The sequence below is a fragment of the Dufourea novaeangliae genome, unplaced genomic scaffold (assembly GCF_001272555.1).
Source record: "Dufourea novaeangliae isolate 0120121106 unplaced genomic scaffold, ASM127255v1 scaffold101, whole genome shotgun sequence".
Lineage (NCBI taxonomy): Eukaryota > Metazoa > Arthropoda > Insecta > Hymenoptera > Halictidae > Dufourea > Dufourea novaeangliae.
Genome location: NW_015373989.1, coordinates 1,604,938 through 1,622,061, shown reverse-complemented (window position 1 = coordinate 1,622,061; position 17,124 = coordinate 1,604,938). Strand labels below are relative to the sequence as shown.

The 17,124-nt window shown below is 40.4% G+C and overlaps 1 protein-coding gene across 1 annotated transcript in view; it reads right to left on the bottom strand.

Annotated features, from left to right (window-relative positions):
* The window catches only part of LOC107187647 (cell adhesion molecule 3-like), a 40,208-nt gene that overhangs the window by 9,902 nt on the left and 13,182 nt on the right, over positions 1-17,124 (bottom strand). Inside the window, exons 2-4 of the mRNA XM_015575789.1 lie at positions 14,415-14,623; positions 7,770-7,905; positions 3,182-3,315 (exon numbers count right to left, since the gene is read on the bottom strand). Of these exons, the coding sequence (XP_015431275.1) occupies positions 3,182-3,315; positions 7,770-7,905; positions 14,415-14,623 (479 nt within the window). The remainder of the gene's footprint in view (positions 1-3,181; positions 3,316-7,769; positions 7,906-14,414; positions 14,624-17,124) is intronic.

Here is a 17,124-nt window from a genome sequence, read left to right as displayed (position 1 = left end):
AACGCCTGTTAAAATTCCCCCGGCCAACCACTACCACGAACGCAGCGTTTCCCAACCCAACCCACCCCTGGGGACACGACGGCGGCGACTTAATTCCGATAATTAATTCCCCTGGTTAAGCCGCCGGTGTCGTTTTAAAGGGACACATTTCCACGATTAATCGTGCCTCGCAGCCGCACGGAATTCACCTGGGGTAATCTCGCTTGTTCGACGTTTAAGGATTGTTGCCTTAACCTTTTGCGGTACACTCGGCGTTCTACTACTGGTGAGATTATACGCCATCGGACGGTGGATTATTTCTAGGATTCTTCGGTGGTCTTCTGGCGCGGAATAATTCCGTTCGATGTAATTGCCGGGGAAATTTTTATTCAACGACGGTTGGCGTGAAGTGGTCGGACGGTGAGTTCTGTCGAGTGGAATGGGGGTCGTTGATTTCTCGGGGATCGAGAGAGTGTATAAAGGAGCGAAATGAAAGACAATTGATATTTGTATAAATAATGAGAAATGATGTGTAGTTTGTAGGTAACGGCGTGGGAAATTTTTATTCAACAGGGTCCGTGTGAAGTGGCTGGACGGTGGAGTTCTGTCGAGTCGAGTGGGGGTTGTTGATTTCTTGTGGACCAAGAACGTGCATGAATGAGCGAAATAAAAGGAAACTGGTATTTGTTTAAATACAGTGAAATACTATATACCATGTAGGTAATTACGGAGGAAAGTTTATTCGCGAAGGTTGTTGTAAAGTGGTTGTGCGGTTAAGTTCTATCGAGTGGAGTGGGGGTTGTTGATTTCTCATGAATCGAGAGTATGAATCAACGAAATGAAAGAAAATGACTACTTCTATAAATAATGCGAAATAACGTATAATTGCTGGGGATATTTTATTCGCGAAAGTCGGGGTGAAATGGTTGGGGGGTTGAGTTCTGTCAACTGGAGTGGGGGTTGTTAATTTCTTGTGGATCGAGAGCGTATATGAATAATAAATGAAAGGGAATTAGTATTTGTATAAATAATGTGAAATAATGGATAGTTTGTAGGTAATGGAGAGAATGTTTTGCTCGAACAGTAAAACTACCCCTTTTGCGAGTCACGGAATTCATACTCGACGCGTGGCATGTTCGCGTGCGAAATAATACGAAAACAAAACGGGAAGAAGTATCTCTCGCTAATTGTCGATTTGATTACAATTTTTATCGGTGCACAGTGTGTACGTGGATGTGCATTTTTTTTTTTTTATATAACGCGTGTCGCGGCTCATCTCGCCGTTTCGCAATTTCGAAACGGATTTATACAGGGCGATCCTACGAACTGGGACGACTATAACTCTTTTCTGAATGGGGGGAGGATGGGAAAAAAATTGGCGGGCAAACAGAGTTACGTTCGAAACCGGGATTCTATACGGGAAAGTTTTTTTCGAGAGCGAGATCGAGATTGCAATTGCGTTTCGTTGGTGTTGTTGTTGCGTATGTATATGGGAAACTGTGCAGACTGGTGAAGAAGTATATAATCTCGTCGAAACGAACGATTCGACCGGGCGAATTCTTCTTTATTATTCCGAAACGGGGAGCACAGGTTCGCTCTGATTTCGAAAATGAACGAATGAATCACGAGGAAATTCAGTCGGGGTAAATTGAACTGTGCACCGATGAAATTTCGAAATACAAAGTGACAAAGTCGCGATGAAACGCTTTACCGTCTGCAGCCACGACGATACAAATATCCGGATTGCTCCTTTTATACACGGGGAAGTGTTTCGCTTGCAAAAGATAACAAACTCCGTTGTTAATGTCAGCCGGAATTTCCGTGGATCCCGGAGGGAAAATATTTACACCGCAAAAGGTTAATGTTCGAGACAAGTTAAGAATCCTTCGTCGTCACGGGGGGGGGGGGGGGGAATCCCTGCGCCGAATAATGAAAGCTTGTACAAAATGTTATTCCGCCGCGTTGCCACTTTACCGAGGGAAGCCAAATATTTTCCCTCTTTTTAAATAACAATTATGTTTCCAGAATAAGCTACTTTCCAGCACCAGTAAGCTACTTATAGTCACCATGCTTTATAACCTGTATTTCAGCTGAAAAACCTAGTTATTTATGAAATATTGAAGATAGACGAAGGAGTAATTTCATCCCTTACGAGCATTTATGATCCATTTTAAAGAATATTCATGATATATGCGTTTGTAAAGTTCATTTTAACACCCGTCTAAGGAATTTCTTTTTAACATCTTACATTAAAAGTCACGTCTTTAAAATATGTATATCGTCATCCGTTGACATTATGACGTAGAACGTAAATTATTGATGTCGCTCCAAGAATAATTCAAACGTTGACTTCGTCTCGGGACTTAACATACGTTACGCGACATCTCCGTTTAAATATCAACGCAAAGGATTAATATATAATCTTCTTGATGAAAGAAAGACATGCGCAAACCCCATATACCACGTTATTTTCATAAAACGATTTGAAAGGATCTCAAATAAGACTATGTATTCCTATGACACGGTTCCGTTTTAAAACAGTCAATGAATTAAAGAAAACCATGTAGTTTTTATAGGAACAAAATAAGAGCTGTCAAATGAAAGTCAATGAAATTAAGTACATTTGCTATGCATTTGTTATGCATATCCTATACATTTTGCAATAGTCTTGCACTACATAGGAACACCAGTGTACAGTGACGCGTTAATTCACATACGTATTTTCAAAATTACAATTCCTTGTACCAATTTTTATGCAATTTCTATTTACGTTACCCCATAATTTTTACTTTTATCACGCTTTCCCTATAAATTGTTCGCAACGCTGAAACCCGATTTGTACTTTCATACGTAATTTGTTCAAACAAATGTGACAGCGATCAATAAACAAACTTGTCAGTCACTGTACCTCAGAAAATCTTCATCTGACAAAAGCAAAATGGTATCCCAATCCGTCCAACGACAACGCAAAATAGCCTTTCGGTCTTCACGAACAAAAACACCGAAAACTCACGATATCTAGAGTGTATCATACAGACAGCTACACATAATAACCGTCTAAGTACAAGCTTCATCGTTCAGCGAGCTCCTGGAAACACGTTGAAATGCTAGGAAGGGGGATCAGTTACGTCTTGCGGGTAGCCGGCGGAATTCACAGACGTTCTATCAGGATAGCACAGTAATATACCAAAACCCCTCGTACTTGTCGATCGTTGATGTACCAGGTGAGATTGGCCGCGGGTTTGCTCCGTCCGGATGTGCAGTTCAAACGTAGCATATCGCCAATCTGGTATTTCCTCCTTAACCCGTGTATCGCTGGCCCTTCAGAGGGTAATTCTGCGGAACAAGAGACGCCCAGGTATACAGGAACAGGCGATGTGGAGTCGATGTGGGAAGGGTGAGGAAACGGAAGTATGCGAGGCATGTTCGAAACGCCGCTTTGACGTTCAGGCCACCCCGTTGCTCGTGTGTATCGCACCGAAAAGGGATGAAAAGTTTTCAAGATTCCCAGATGCACCAACATACCAATACACTCTCTATCTCTCATTCTCTCTCCCTCTCACCTCACGTTCCCTATGTTGCCTGATGAAAAATTCTTCTTTTATGCCTGGCAATTCGCGCTCGCGTTTCGATACACGGAGTAATGTATTCATAAGAGAGACACCATTGTCCCGGGACTCTCTTTCAGCCGTATCTAGCCACGGCTGCGCCGAATATTTCGTCGATGCACGCTTCGAACCGGTGCGTTTGATATTTTTTCGCGATGCCTGGGTACACACGGACACATATACATGCATAAACGAGCTAGTGTATCGTCCCGTATCGGGAGGGAAATACGTGGCGACCAAAGAGGGGGATAGGCAAACGATCGAGCGCGACGCCAAACAAGTTCCTGAGAGTCTTCCGTTCCCACCACCCCTTTCGAAGCTGGATAACGAGAACGGTTACAGGTAGGAGGATCCTCGTGGCTCCTTTCTCGTCGTATCCCATCGCTTTTATGAGCCGTAAGAGCCCCTTGAACCATCTATGTTTTCCTCTCTTTTCTAACCCCCCCCCCCACCGGAGAACCTATTTTTTTTTCCTTTCCTCCCCTTCCACCCCCGTTCGTTTCGACTTCCATGTAAAACATCCGCGGCGTAGATAGGACTACACACCGCCCCCACGCACATCCGTCGGAGAGAACAAACACGGCGAGAAAGCACACGAAGAGAAAGAGAGCGTTTCCCTTCCCTGTACCGTGGAAACAAAAAAACTAGAAAACGTTCCCGCGCGCGCGCTGATAAAACGAGCCATTCACTTTTTGCCCCGTGCAAGGTACAAGATTATACACGGTTGTTCCCGCGAAAATTTTGGATTTATTAAAAACGAACGGAAACCCGTAGTAGATCTCACTCCCATCACCTTCCGAACGGTTGTGCAAGTTTTTTACCATCGTGCATTGACTTCGTTAACCCTTTCATTACTGAATTATTTAATAATTACCGAAGAAATAGTTTTTTGTATTTTTGTGTATATTACCATACATAACATATAAAGGATTCACTGGAATATTTTAATATTTTGATACTGTCTAATGTTATTTTTTATCTGTTGCCGTTTGACAACTTTTTCTACATTTATCGCAGTTGTATGTAATAATTCCCATTATAATATTATTCTATATAATATAAAACCCAATTTTTCTTAGCTTTGATCTATGGACCGTCTTGAAATATTTGAAAGAAATTAGAGTTTTGTACATTTCTGTTGTATTCGTGATAATGCTCAACACTTGAATTCCATCAAATGAAAAAAACAAAGGACTAATAATATTTTATTTCACCGATAAGTTTTGAAATGCACAGTGAAATTTGTGCTACACCATCTATAAAAGACTAAAGGAAACTATTATATACTCACAGATATGAACAAATATATGATACTGCTACTTACTTTATTCCGTAATTTAGAATACGTACACATATGGCAACAGTAGGAATGAAAGGGTTAAAAATGTTTAGATCTGTAAAATACGCGAGGTACGACGGTCGTTTTATCAAAATATCATCCCCCTGTTTTACTTGGTTCTTATGGAAGGGGAAAAGTTCATATTTCTATCCACGGGAGTGTTTCCCCGTGTAATTTTTCCAGAGGGCGAAAAGTCAGGGCGAATTTTCATCGCGGAATTACGGAAGCTTCGTCTCTTTCTCTTTCTGTGCTTCCCGGCCGCGCCGTTAACGAAAACACGCGAAAACGTAAATATCAAGGATGTCTCTGACGACGAAATTCTTTCTGCCGCGGGAAAGTTAGCTGGAATTTTTCCATCCGAGTTTTCGAATCAGGAGAAGGATCGAGAATCGCCGTGAAAGTTTCACCCCTGATTTGAAACGCTCCGGTCTGATTCGCGGGGGCCTTAAGTATATTCCCATAATGCAAGACACCGCGAGAACCCCGGGAAATTGGAAAGATTTTCTGCTGAGCAGACCGAGTTCTCGACTTGTGTTAACCATCCGTGAGCCGAATTATAGTCTCGATTTAAGCAGCGTGATACTCCGCGAGATTTTCGTCTGTACGTCAGTCCTGCAAGTGGAATTAAGTGGAAATTCTTGTAAGTTACCTACTTGCAGTTAACGTCTGTAATTTAATGGATATGGAAATTAATGAAAATTGAAGAACTCTGTTTTGAATGAAGATTGGCTTTTTCGTGAAATTTCTTTTGTGAGACGAATGTCTACCGAATTACAAATTCCCCCGTTTATTGAAATATTGATTTTATTTAGCATATTTATTATTGAAATTTATAAATTAACATATTTTATTGTTGAAATTTATATATTAGCATATTTTATTATTGAAATTCGTATATTTAAACCTTTGTTTTATTTGTTCACGATAAATTACACGTAAATAGTAGAGAGCTGAAAAATATGCTTTTATATTGAAAAAAATGCTATATTATTTTTATGTCTTGCATGACGTTTATTCTACTGATATAATCTTCTGCCTCTGGCATAAAACGTGGACCGGTTCTTCATTTTTCATTTATTTTCTGTGTCAAGATATTTCTTTTTCAGCCAAGTTTTTCCATCGTGTTAAAAAATGCTTTGAAAGGAATTTCTGTGAGTCAAGTACCTACACCGTTTTTCGTTTTCAGTGGTTCGTAACGTACGTATTTCTAACCTGCCTTTTGCGGAATATTTTACTGAACTTCCCTTCTTATGAATTTATTCATACTTACTCTTTTACTATAGTTTCATCGCATTGATTTCGTCTTATTGTTATTTTAATTTCGTATTAATCTGTAAAAGCCTCCTAAAAAGCCCTGCCATTGCTTCTAACAGTGCTCTAATTCGGAGAGAAATTAATTTCTACTGACAACACAATATTACCCAAAAAAAAAAATAAGAAAACCAATTGGATCTTTTCCTTCTATAAATATGCCTAATACATAATACAAACCAATTGCAACCACTCGATAAAAATAATATAAACCAACGAAACCTTCAGAAAAATCTGAAGCACGTCTGATTCAAAACAACTACTCCAAATTTATTAGTACCACTCGACAGGAAGCATCCCTTATAACGTACCATTCACAAAAATCGAATTACCATCTTCCAAAGCTAGGTCGAACTTCAACTACGTAAATACTGATTCTACCGTTCCCATTGATATCTTTCCACGTTCAACTTGCCGTAACAAAGACGTTCAACCGACCTCTTATCATTGGCCAGAGTCCGCCCTGCGCCATTTTCCCCATCCCCCTTTTATTAACTTCTTAATTACGTTCTTCCAAGCGAGCTCTTCATTCAACAGTTTCTCCTCTCGCGAAACCTCCGCGCGATCTACAACTATTCCGCGCGCGAAATTTATTGCTTAATCACGTTTCTTTGTCCCGCGGCTTAGTCAAGGACAAAAGGGCCACGGCCGAAGAACGGTAACGGGGTCCCAAAACGATCATTAAACCGGTGTCCCGGAGTCCGATAAAATAGCAATTATATAATAAACGTTCAGGGGCGGTGGGATCCAGCCGGGATGGTAATTCTCGCTATTTGTTCGTCGCTTTCTTTGCCTCCATTCAGCACCCCGCGACAATGCGACGAGAGACACGAACGCTGCGGTCCCCGAATTTACGGTGTTCTCTCTTCTCCCAGCTAGGTGTATTTACCGTACCAACAGCATAAACGCCTAAACGTCCCGGGAACACAGCGTCGAAACTGTCTTTAATCCACCCCACCCAGCCACCCCAGGAGAGCTTTGTTATCCGGCGGGCGTTTCAGCTTTCGCGCCATTTGGCCCTGCAATTTGTCATGCGCCGATAAATTAATGAGCAACGGGGTGAGACGGCGTGTCGCCGAAAACGTCGGGATGAGAACCAGAGAACTTCATCAGAGCCACCCTGTGGCCTAACCCTAATCGCTTTTACTATCATTCGGAGGAACGTGAGAAATTTAAAGGGAATAAAAAAAAAAAGAAAGAAGAGAAGGACGTGGCAGAAAAAGAAGAAAAATCGACGGTTAACCTAATTCTCCTTCACCTAAAACACATCTAATTCCCGTTCATTCCCGCCGCGTGTACCCGCAGTATTATCTTCGGCTCGGTCCACAGCGATTCGCGTAAGCCCTTAAGTCCACCCCAGGCCGTGGCTGGTATTAATTCGCAGTTCGAAACTGCACAGCCTCAGGTTAGACAGAGGTAAGGGAGAGAGAGTGTGAGAAAGGTAACGGCGACACACGTTTTCGTATCGCTTGTATCGCCGCGTAAAGTTCCACTACGAGTTAATAAACACCGGCTGCTGGGGCTTCCCTTACCGACGACGTTCATGGTGGCGACAACTACGGCCGTGTGGAATGAAGGCGCGTCGGCCGACACCTCGCACCTGTACTCCCCGGCGGCGTCCAGTTCCAGGTTCGTCAGGGTCACCTGAGTCGCGTTGCTGTCGATTTTCTGAAACAGAGATACATCGATTTGTCGCTGTTTTGTTGATAGTCTGTTTTGGGGTGATACTTTTTATCTGTTGGATTGAATTGGCTGGTAAGTAGAGGGCCCCAAACTTTGAATAATGAAAGGTTCCCAGGTGTAACGATGAATTTTTAGTGAGGCTTAGCATAGTGGTGAAACGTGGAATTGTGAAAGGAATGATATTTGTTCCAGTAGTATATGGCCATTAGTTTATGAGATATTTAAGGTTAATTCTTTGAACTCGGAATTTCTAATTTTCCATACATTTTGTCTCTTCGGAGGAGACAGTCGAGTGCAAAGGGTTAAAATTGTAGACTATATAAAAGGTGTTCCCAAACTGGTGGTACAACACAATAGAATGTGATTCTGTTTACATAGAAAATTAGGTCGAAAATGTGGATTAACATTGTGTTTGTGACAATTGAATTTGAAAATCTGCTGGATGCGCAAGTGAATAGGACTTGATTAACGCGTCTGAGCATTACATCCCGTTTCTACTTACTGTCAACGTAATACGTATTAGATGAATTTCAAAATTGATTGTCTTGAAAGCGAAGCATCATACAAGAAAATTTTATTGTATATTTTCGATTTCTTTTTCTTTGTAGAATTAAATCCTTCCAGGTTGCACTACCACTTTGGAGACATCTTGTATACATATAGGCTACAATTTTAACATTAAATATCTTGCAACTTTATGCAACTAAAATAAGTATTATATTGGTTTCATAATTCCAAGCTCTATCACTGTGATAAACCTTATTAAAAAGTCAATGTTACAACTGGGGACCCCACCTTGTTAGTACTGCTAGATGATTGTATTTAAACAATTCGCGATGCTGCATCGTCTAGGAAGAAAAAAGACCCAATTTCGCCAATTTTTTACTATTAGTTAATTGTATTAGCAATTATTTTCCAATCACCAATTTTAATGAAACTGTTAGGACATTTAGTAGGCTTCTTCCTATTTACAAATCACCCCCTTGTAGGGGCAGATACTCGACAGTCTTTCAGTTCTTTGCTTTTGAAGGGTTCCACATGACTTAAATATAACTTATATTGTCTGGTCATTCGCAGATGTAGCATTAGGACAACGTCTATGGTTTCTACCGTGACAGCCAAAGTTCTAATACGTCTTAAATATGTCTAAAGTTCTTTGGGAGAGCTGATCGTCACCATAGAAACCATGAACGTTGTCCCGATACACGAACACCTGTAAATAGTCGGTCAACATAAAGTTTAAGTAAGTCACGCGGAAAACTTCAAAAGCAAATAACTCAAAAAGTTTCGACTATCTGACCTATATAAGAGGTGATTTGTAAAGAGGAAGAAAGCTACTACATGTCTAAAAGTTTCATGGAAATCAGCGACCAAAAGTTAGGGCCCTCTGTTCTTATGTCACATATTTAGAATTTCGGTGACATTTCTGTACTTGCTTGGGGATTTGGTTACGTTTGAGATAAATATTTGAACGAATAAAATGAAAGGATCTTCAAGATTGCAATTGACAATCTAGAGATGTCTGTTGGTAGAAGACTATCGTGCAAACAACATTTCTGGTTACGTTTCAGACGTTGGATAGAAAACAATAAACTCATAAAAATTAGCCATCTTAACAGCGAAGTACCATTCATGAGATAAGACTTAACAAAGCCACACACAATTCAAGGTGTATTTCCCAATGAGATTAACCTTTAAACTGCCAGTATTTTTTCATAAATAAGTGGTCTTTTTGTAAAATACAACAGAAAAATTTTTCAGAAAGGAGATCTTAAATTTGACTTTACTTTGAACCCAACGAAACCTTCAATAAAGGAAAGAAATCCCTGGCCTGATTTCAGTTCAGAAAAATTAATCTATAAAAATCAGAAGTTGCCTAAAAATTCGCAGCCTATACATATAAAATATGCACAGCGCTGAATTTTGAGTAATGTCAATCTCCCAAAACGGATGCTCCCTGCAGCCTAAATGTAACTGAAAATCTCGCATCCCCATAAAAACTGCTGTCACCGCAAAACAATATCGAGTTCCCAATACCTCATTCTAAAATCTCAAAGCCTCTAACACCATCTCCAAAAGAAGTCTATAAACCAATCCCATTCTCCGCGATACTCAATCCCAAGCCGTCTGAACGTCATTTCTTCCACTCAACACAGTACCCAGCTACATGTCCGAGTATTTCACAGTATCTTCCACCCGAGTATCCATGTCACCGAGGATATATCCATGCTCGACTCGACGATGCTCGTTCGACGTCTTCCTCCCGTTCGCACCGTTTGGCAGGCAGGTGGATTTATGATCGCCATACAGACTCCCCGAAAAAAAGAGCAAGGAACGAGGAACGGAGGGGGGTTGAAACGCGGATCGGTCCAGCGAGCATCGATCAATCGACCGGAAGACAAAGGCCCGCGGCTGCCGCCACGCCGATTCCCCATTGTTCCATTTCGCCGTTGAACGAACGTTCGTTGAATAATCCTCGCCTCGCGAAGACGGCACACAACTGGACCCTCCCCCTAGCCGTTGTTCGCCTCTTCGCGGTGGTATCGATTCCGTGAATGACGACCGTCCCCTGCGTCACTCTTCTAGGCAGACCCCTCTGGCAAAAGCTTCACACTGTTCTCGCGGAATACGCGTCTGCCACCCCCCTACCCCCCCCCCATTTTCTACCCCTCGTTCTGTCCCACAGGCAGCCAGTTTACGAGCGACATTACGCTTCGTAACGGCGTCCCGTCGGCCAGTTCCGCAGAATTCCGCGACGCGTTTCGCGATTTATTCTCGTACAACCCTCCCACCCCTCTGTCCCCTTGGTCTCTTTCCGAGGCGAGAATTCTGTCGCGTGCACGCACACCCCTCGAACGAGCAATGGCAGGGAGGGGACTCGACTACTATTCGGTAAGCAACATCGTTTCCACGGGACGGAGGATTTACTAAGCCCGGAAAAGCAATTTTGAAGCTACGGCGGGAGGGGTGGGGGGATCGTTTTTTGTTTTTTCGTAATTTTGTAACGCGCCTGGATTTCACGGGTCGAGGGGAAATAACGAGACACTTGCATGGTAAACGAAGGATTATGGAAAGCTTCTGTGGAATATTGTGGCTTGTTTCACCGGGGGGATGGGATTGTTTCGCGAAAATTCTGGTTTTTCGGGGATTTTTCCGTCTTTTTTTTTTTTTGAAGCGGATTGATGTGAATTGGTGGATTGAGTGAGTGATATTTTACAGATTTTTTGAATTGGGTTCGCTTCGGTGAAAGTTTGTAGTAGGGTTAAACGGTCGTGGTTACGGAGGGCACGAATGGATGTGGCGATCGATGGATCGTATGTAATATTCTACGTGAAATAATTACGGTCGCGGGGATTAAAATGTGGCGGCTTCTCAATGGGTTGGAGTCAAAATTGGAGTGATTAGAGAATATAGGATAAGGTGGAGAGAATTCGGGTAACTTAATTGTTGTCAGATCCTGTACGATTTCTTTTGTGGAGGATTTGTTGAAATTTACGAATATCAAAATTGTAATAAATATCACCCTTCACGAACAATGTAATATTCGCTACAATAATCTTCGATCCTATTGAAGTGAACACAATGAATGTATACACAATGAGTTTTTTTCTATTACTCCTGTGTATTGGAAGATCGATATAAGAACAGTTAGGACCAGTCAACAAAAGAACCCCCAATAATTACTATAATACTTCGACAATCTACGGTACAATCACTGGGGTAACAAACATGCAAACGACAGGAAATTTTCATCGTGATCAGAATATCCAATGGACACTTCGGTCCGATCATTTGTCTGCCTTGAAATGTGATAAAAACTCAAATGATTTCGTTATTTTACCATGTTACAAAATTTCCACAAAAATTCCGTACACAGATTTCTCAGTGAACGTAATGCATCTACAGTTATATTTTTTTAAGACAATTTGGTATTGAATAATCTTAATGTTAAACAGGCCTGATTAAATATTACGTAATACAGAAACAAATGGGTTTGCATGATACGTAACATTTTTTAATAACTTCTTCTCACGCTGTCTGCCATACGATCCATATTTAGGCGACGCAATCTCTACTTCGAAACCCAAAAGTTAGGTCTGAATACGATATATCAGAGAAAATATATTTAGTTCGTATCATTCAACTCGATAAAATTTTAATAGTAGAACCTGTCACGGATAGAGATCCGTTCAAATTCCATTTCGTAAAATAGGAGCTGTGTAATCCAGCTGGAATTTCTATTATATTATTACGACCCCTTCGAAATGATCGTTTCTGTGAAGTTGAACATTCACTTAATTAAATTAAAAATCTCTTATTTGAATTGAACATTCATTTAAAATGAACCCTTTTTTATTACAGAAAGTATTATTACGATTTTAATATTACATTCATTGAAATTTCTACAAAGTATTTAAGATTTTATAAATTTAAAGCTAGTAAATATGTAATCAAAATACCGTGCTATATTTACACGCTATCACGTAACAATGTTACAATAAACGATAATAAAAAAAGACACAAGTGAATAAAAACAAGCTCATAAATCACCAATATCAAGTCACGCTGTTGCATATGAGCAACGACAACGTAATATGGCAGCTTGTCATACATAAACGTCTTACTGTACAGTGATAAAATAAAAACACTGTTGCCAACATATCAAAATATAGTCAAATCTTCTATCTATGTGTTAAAAGCATAGAGAGAGTATATTTTACTATTATCGAAGTCATAATACCGTCGAAAACATAAAATATGTAATTTCTTCATCTGATCATAATAATTTAATCACTCACCGTAAATTGACCAGTTAATAAAAGTACGAAGTAATATTTACCGACAATTACGTCCTCAATCAAACACACAGCGGTTGCTTTCACTCTCAAAGATTACTACATAATAAAACCCCTAACAAGGAGAGGACCCCATCGTCGATTTTAATGAAACTTTTTGGACACGTAGTAAGCTACTACCTCTTTACAGTTTTACAGTTATTTGCTTTTGAAGTTTCTCGAGTGACTTAAGTATAAATTATGTTGCTTGAATATTCGCAGGTGTTGTATCCTTGGGACAATGTCCATGGTTTCTATCGCAACGTCCAGAATCTGAGTTAGGTACACGTCGAGCCCTTCCAAAGATTCTGGGACGTGTTTTGGACGTGTTTAAACTCTGGCTATCACGTTAGGAACCATGAACGTTTACCCAACGTCATTATGTATGCGAACAATCGAACAACACAACTTGCATTAACGTTTCTTGTCGCAGAATTATGTTCGCCAGCGACAATCAAACCCTATTACTACTACCACTGTAACTTCTAACAAAATCATTATTGTCACTTAAACAAATTTGTGCACATTCTTCGAATGTCAGTTAACAAACGTACAAAGTTGGGAAGTATAATACTCAACATTTTGCTTTTAAAAAATTCCCAAAGATCGCCTTATTTTTAGAGCATCAAACTAGAAAAACCCCTTAAGTAGTTAGCTAACCTTGACCGCTTGAAAATGGTAGGTATCTTTGTGAACTTTTTCTGCGAATACAATAAACTAAACTAGAAATCAGCTGCAAAGCCTGTATATTTTGCATATTTCAATATATATAGGGTGTCCCAAAATAGGTGTAAGTCCTTGAAAGGGGCAATTTCGCCAAGGAAAAAGTTGTTTCAAATCACCCCAGGAATCGCCCCTTTCAAGGACTTACACCTACTTTAGAACACCCTGTATATATTACAAGCTTTACAACTGATTTCCAGTAGGCTAACCCCTTAATTCACCCAGAAAATTCCAAAAGCAAATAGCTCAAAATCTTTCAATCATCAGCCTCCATATTGGAAGCTAATCTGTAAAAAGGAAGAAACCTTACTACACGTCCTAAAAGTTTTATTAAAATCTCCACCAATAGAATTCGATCCCTCCTCTCCTAACTGAAACATTTCCTATCACCCCCGATAACTCGCCCCTCTCCGCAAACCAGCGATGTTTACGATGTCCTCCAGGATAATGATGGCAGGCGTCGGTATAATCGATTGATCGATGTCTCGAGGGTAGGTCCGACTTTCCACCATCCCTTCCAGAAACGGTCCTCGTAAAAACCACGGAGGGTTCGTATAATTTCTCCGTTTAATCGACGCCAAGCCGTCGCGTGTTCCCCTCTCTGATTCCCGCTCGTTAAGCGGACGGCCCCCGGGGTCCGAATATCCACCAAGTTCCACGGTATCTCCGGCGTCATATTTTAGAAGAAACGTTCGGTTATTGTTCCATCCAACTTTCTCTCGACTACGATAAATCCCACAGACGACGCGGGTCGGTCTCGCCGCAAGCCGGCGGCGTTTTTTCGCGGTCGTCGACGATGGCAGTGGCGTCGGGCAGGCCGGTAGTCGCGAGAAGATTCTGGGCTGTCGAGCCCGTGGGCCACGAAGAGTAGAGAGCAGAGAGAACGAAGGAAGAGAGAGGTGGAGGGAATGGAAGGAAAGGGAACTCGATGCTCACCTTCACCGTCAAGTTCCCGATGGGGAAAGTCTTGACGACCGGGGTCTCGTTCGGGGCGTAGCGATAAAACTCTCGACCCCCTTTGTACCACTTGACGGCGTATAAAGGATCCCCCTCGGTGTCATACCAGCAGTTCAGTATCGCCGAGTCACCTTTCTTCACGGCCGTCGGTATCTGGATCCGCACTTCTCGCAAACCGGAGCAAATTCCTGCAACAGACAGGTGTGTTTCTATTTAGCGGCCGGGACGCGATAAAATTGGGAACGTTTTATATTCCGAGCTTGCAGGGAAGATAATTGAGGCGGCGGAGAGGGTGAATGGGTTGGAGTAAATGAATGGAACCGGGGATATTGTGTGGAGTCGTGAATAGACTGAGGGTGATTGTATGGAAAATCAGAATTTTTAACAGTTAGTGGTATACAGGGTGTAACAAAAATGTTTGCTAGGAAAAAACTTGTTTCAAATCACCTCACGAGTCTCCCATTTCTGGACCTTCCAACACTTTTGTTATACCCTGTATATTATGTGACGTTTATACCAGATGCCGGGTAACGTTGCGTTGGTTTTTTAAGACCATTTTGTTGCGTGTGAGTAATATACCAACACACAATTTCTTGTAAACATTAAGTATGGATCAATATTTTATCTAATCAATTGTATTATAAAGGGAGAATACTCGTTAATATATTAATTTAATGGACAGGATTTTTCGGAACTGGCGGTTCAACCATAGAAGGATGTAGTTCTACGCGCAGAAAATATGTTAAAAATGTGGAATGGATTCTTTTGTTATGATCCTTCGTTTTCGAAACAATCGAATTTGAACGTACGCTGGATATACGTGCAGGTGAATGGAACATGGCTAACGCGTCTGTTCATTACATTCCGTTTCTACGTATTCTCATTATTTTTCGGAAGAGTAGGAGAACGAAATATGTATAGGAACTATTCTACACGTTCAACATTTTACTTTTTGTTTTATTAGTTATAGTATAATTACACATTTCCCCGAATATTTGCATAGTTACCTGAATCATCGTTTTCCAGGATTGTTAATTAATGTTTTTCGCGTTGCTTTTTTACATGTGATTAAAATATAGACTTTTATGTACTAAACAGCTTATAATCGTTACCTTTTATGCATTCGTTTAGAAGTTACGGTTATTCAAAGTCAATAACTTTCAATTTGGAGAATTTGATGATCTTGATTATGCTAAAATTAGTATTTGGTGTGTGCCCGTTACTATTTTTGTCTTCGAAGTTCGAAAACTTTACGGTATATGTGAAAAAATCTGATTATAATACAAGAAATAAACAATTTCAAGGTACATAATAGGTAACGACAAAAATACGTGTCAGGTTATATTATAGTATAGCAGTCTTTTTAGGTATTCGCTCAATAAGAAATGATCCAATCAGAGAGAATATTAGTTTTTCGAAAATTCTTAACCACAAAGGATTGAATTTTACGAAAAGATTACAATTTGCATATTCGACAAAAATGTTATTATTATAACACCTTCAAAACTTCGTATGAATGATTATCCACTCTACAAACTTCAAACTTATCTCACAAAATTGTATCTTGTAAGCACATTGTCAAGTTATTTATGCAAATTTACACTTTACAGACTAATTCAAAGAAGTTGGATAATAATTTATTTCTTCTATCAAGTGTTTCACTGCGTTAAAAATAATACGAAGGAGTTCTAAAACTTCTAGTGTCTCCTTAAAAGCAGAATCTTTACGAGGGAATTAACACAAAGTATGCATATACCGTTCCGAATAGGAATACTGTAGGGCATGCAACCGTGTGGATTAAACAATGTTAAATACCGGTAAATATTATTCCAAACGGTTGTTCCACGTTTCTTTTAATGGAACCCCGAACTTCGCAGCGCACTAATTCTCGACAGGAAGCTATTAGGACGCTTGCGTAAAAAACTATTAGTTTAAAGGATATTCAAACTCCAACTTCGTAAAGTTGTACCTCTGTTTACCGAAGTAATTACACGTGCCCTCACTCTCTCCCATATGTACGTTCTATGTGCAGCGCAAACTTCACGTGAAAATATACCCTTTATGGTAATTGTTTTATTTGCCCAAGTGTCCAAACTCTTCCTTGCGCGAAATGAAAGTCTACAGAATTGTTGGAATTGTAACTTTGTTAATATACGCACAAGCACGACGCAAGTTTGCCTTATTCTTTTCGACTTTCTTACAGCTATAAATTCAGATTAACTAACTTAAAATTAACAAAATTATAAATCTGTATCTTTGAATTAATCCCATCGATTACTCAATCAACGGTTACCAGTTTATTGACAAGCAAGTTATTAATTAAGTTCAGTCACATCCGGTCGGAACATCGAAACAGTCGAATAAAGATAAACAAAGGCAGACCCATTCAGTTGTTGCCAGCAGAGTCTCGACTCTCTCCAACAATTCTTGAACGGACTGACCAACTTCTCGACCGTGGGGCTCTACACTACAGACTCAAACCGGAGTTTTCGTGTGCACAAACCTTCGCGTGCTCTTCTAGAACCTCTCCATTCCCACTTGAGGCACAAACACCTGCGCGATCTCTTTCCAAACTATCACTCATACCCATGAAAACTTAAGGGTGGGCAGCTTTAGGTCTTGAGAAATGGTAGCATTGGGACTCTCCTTGGAAGAAAAATGCGAGGGCGCATTTAGAACGAAACTTTTT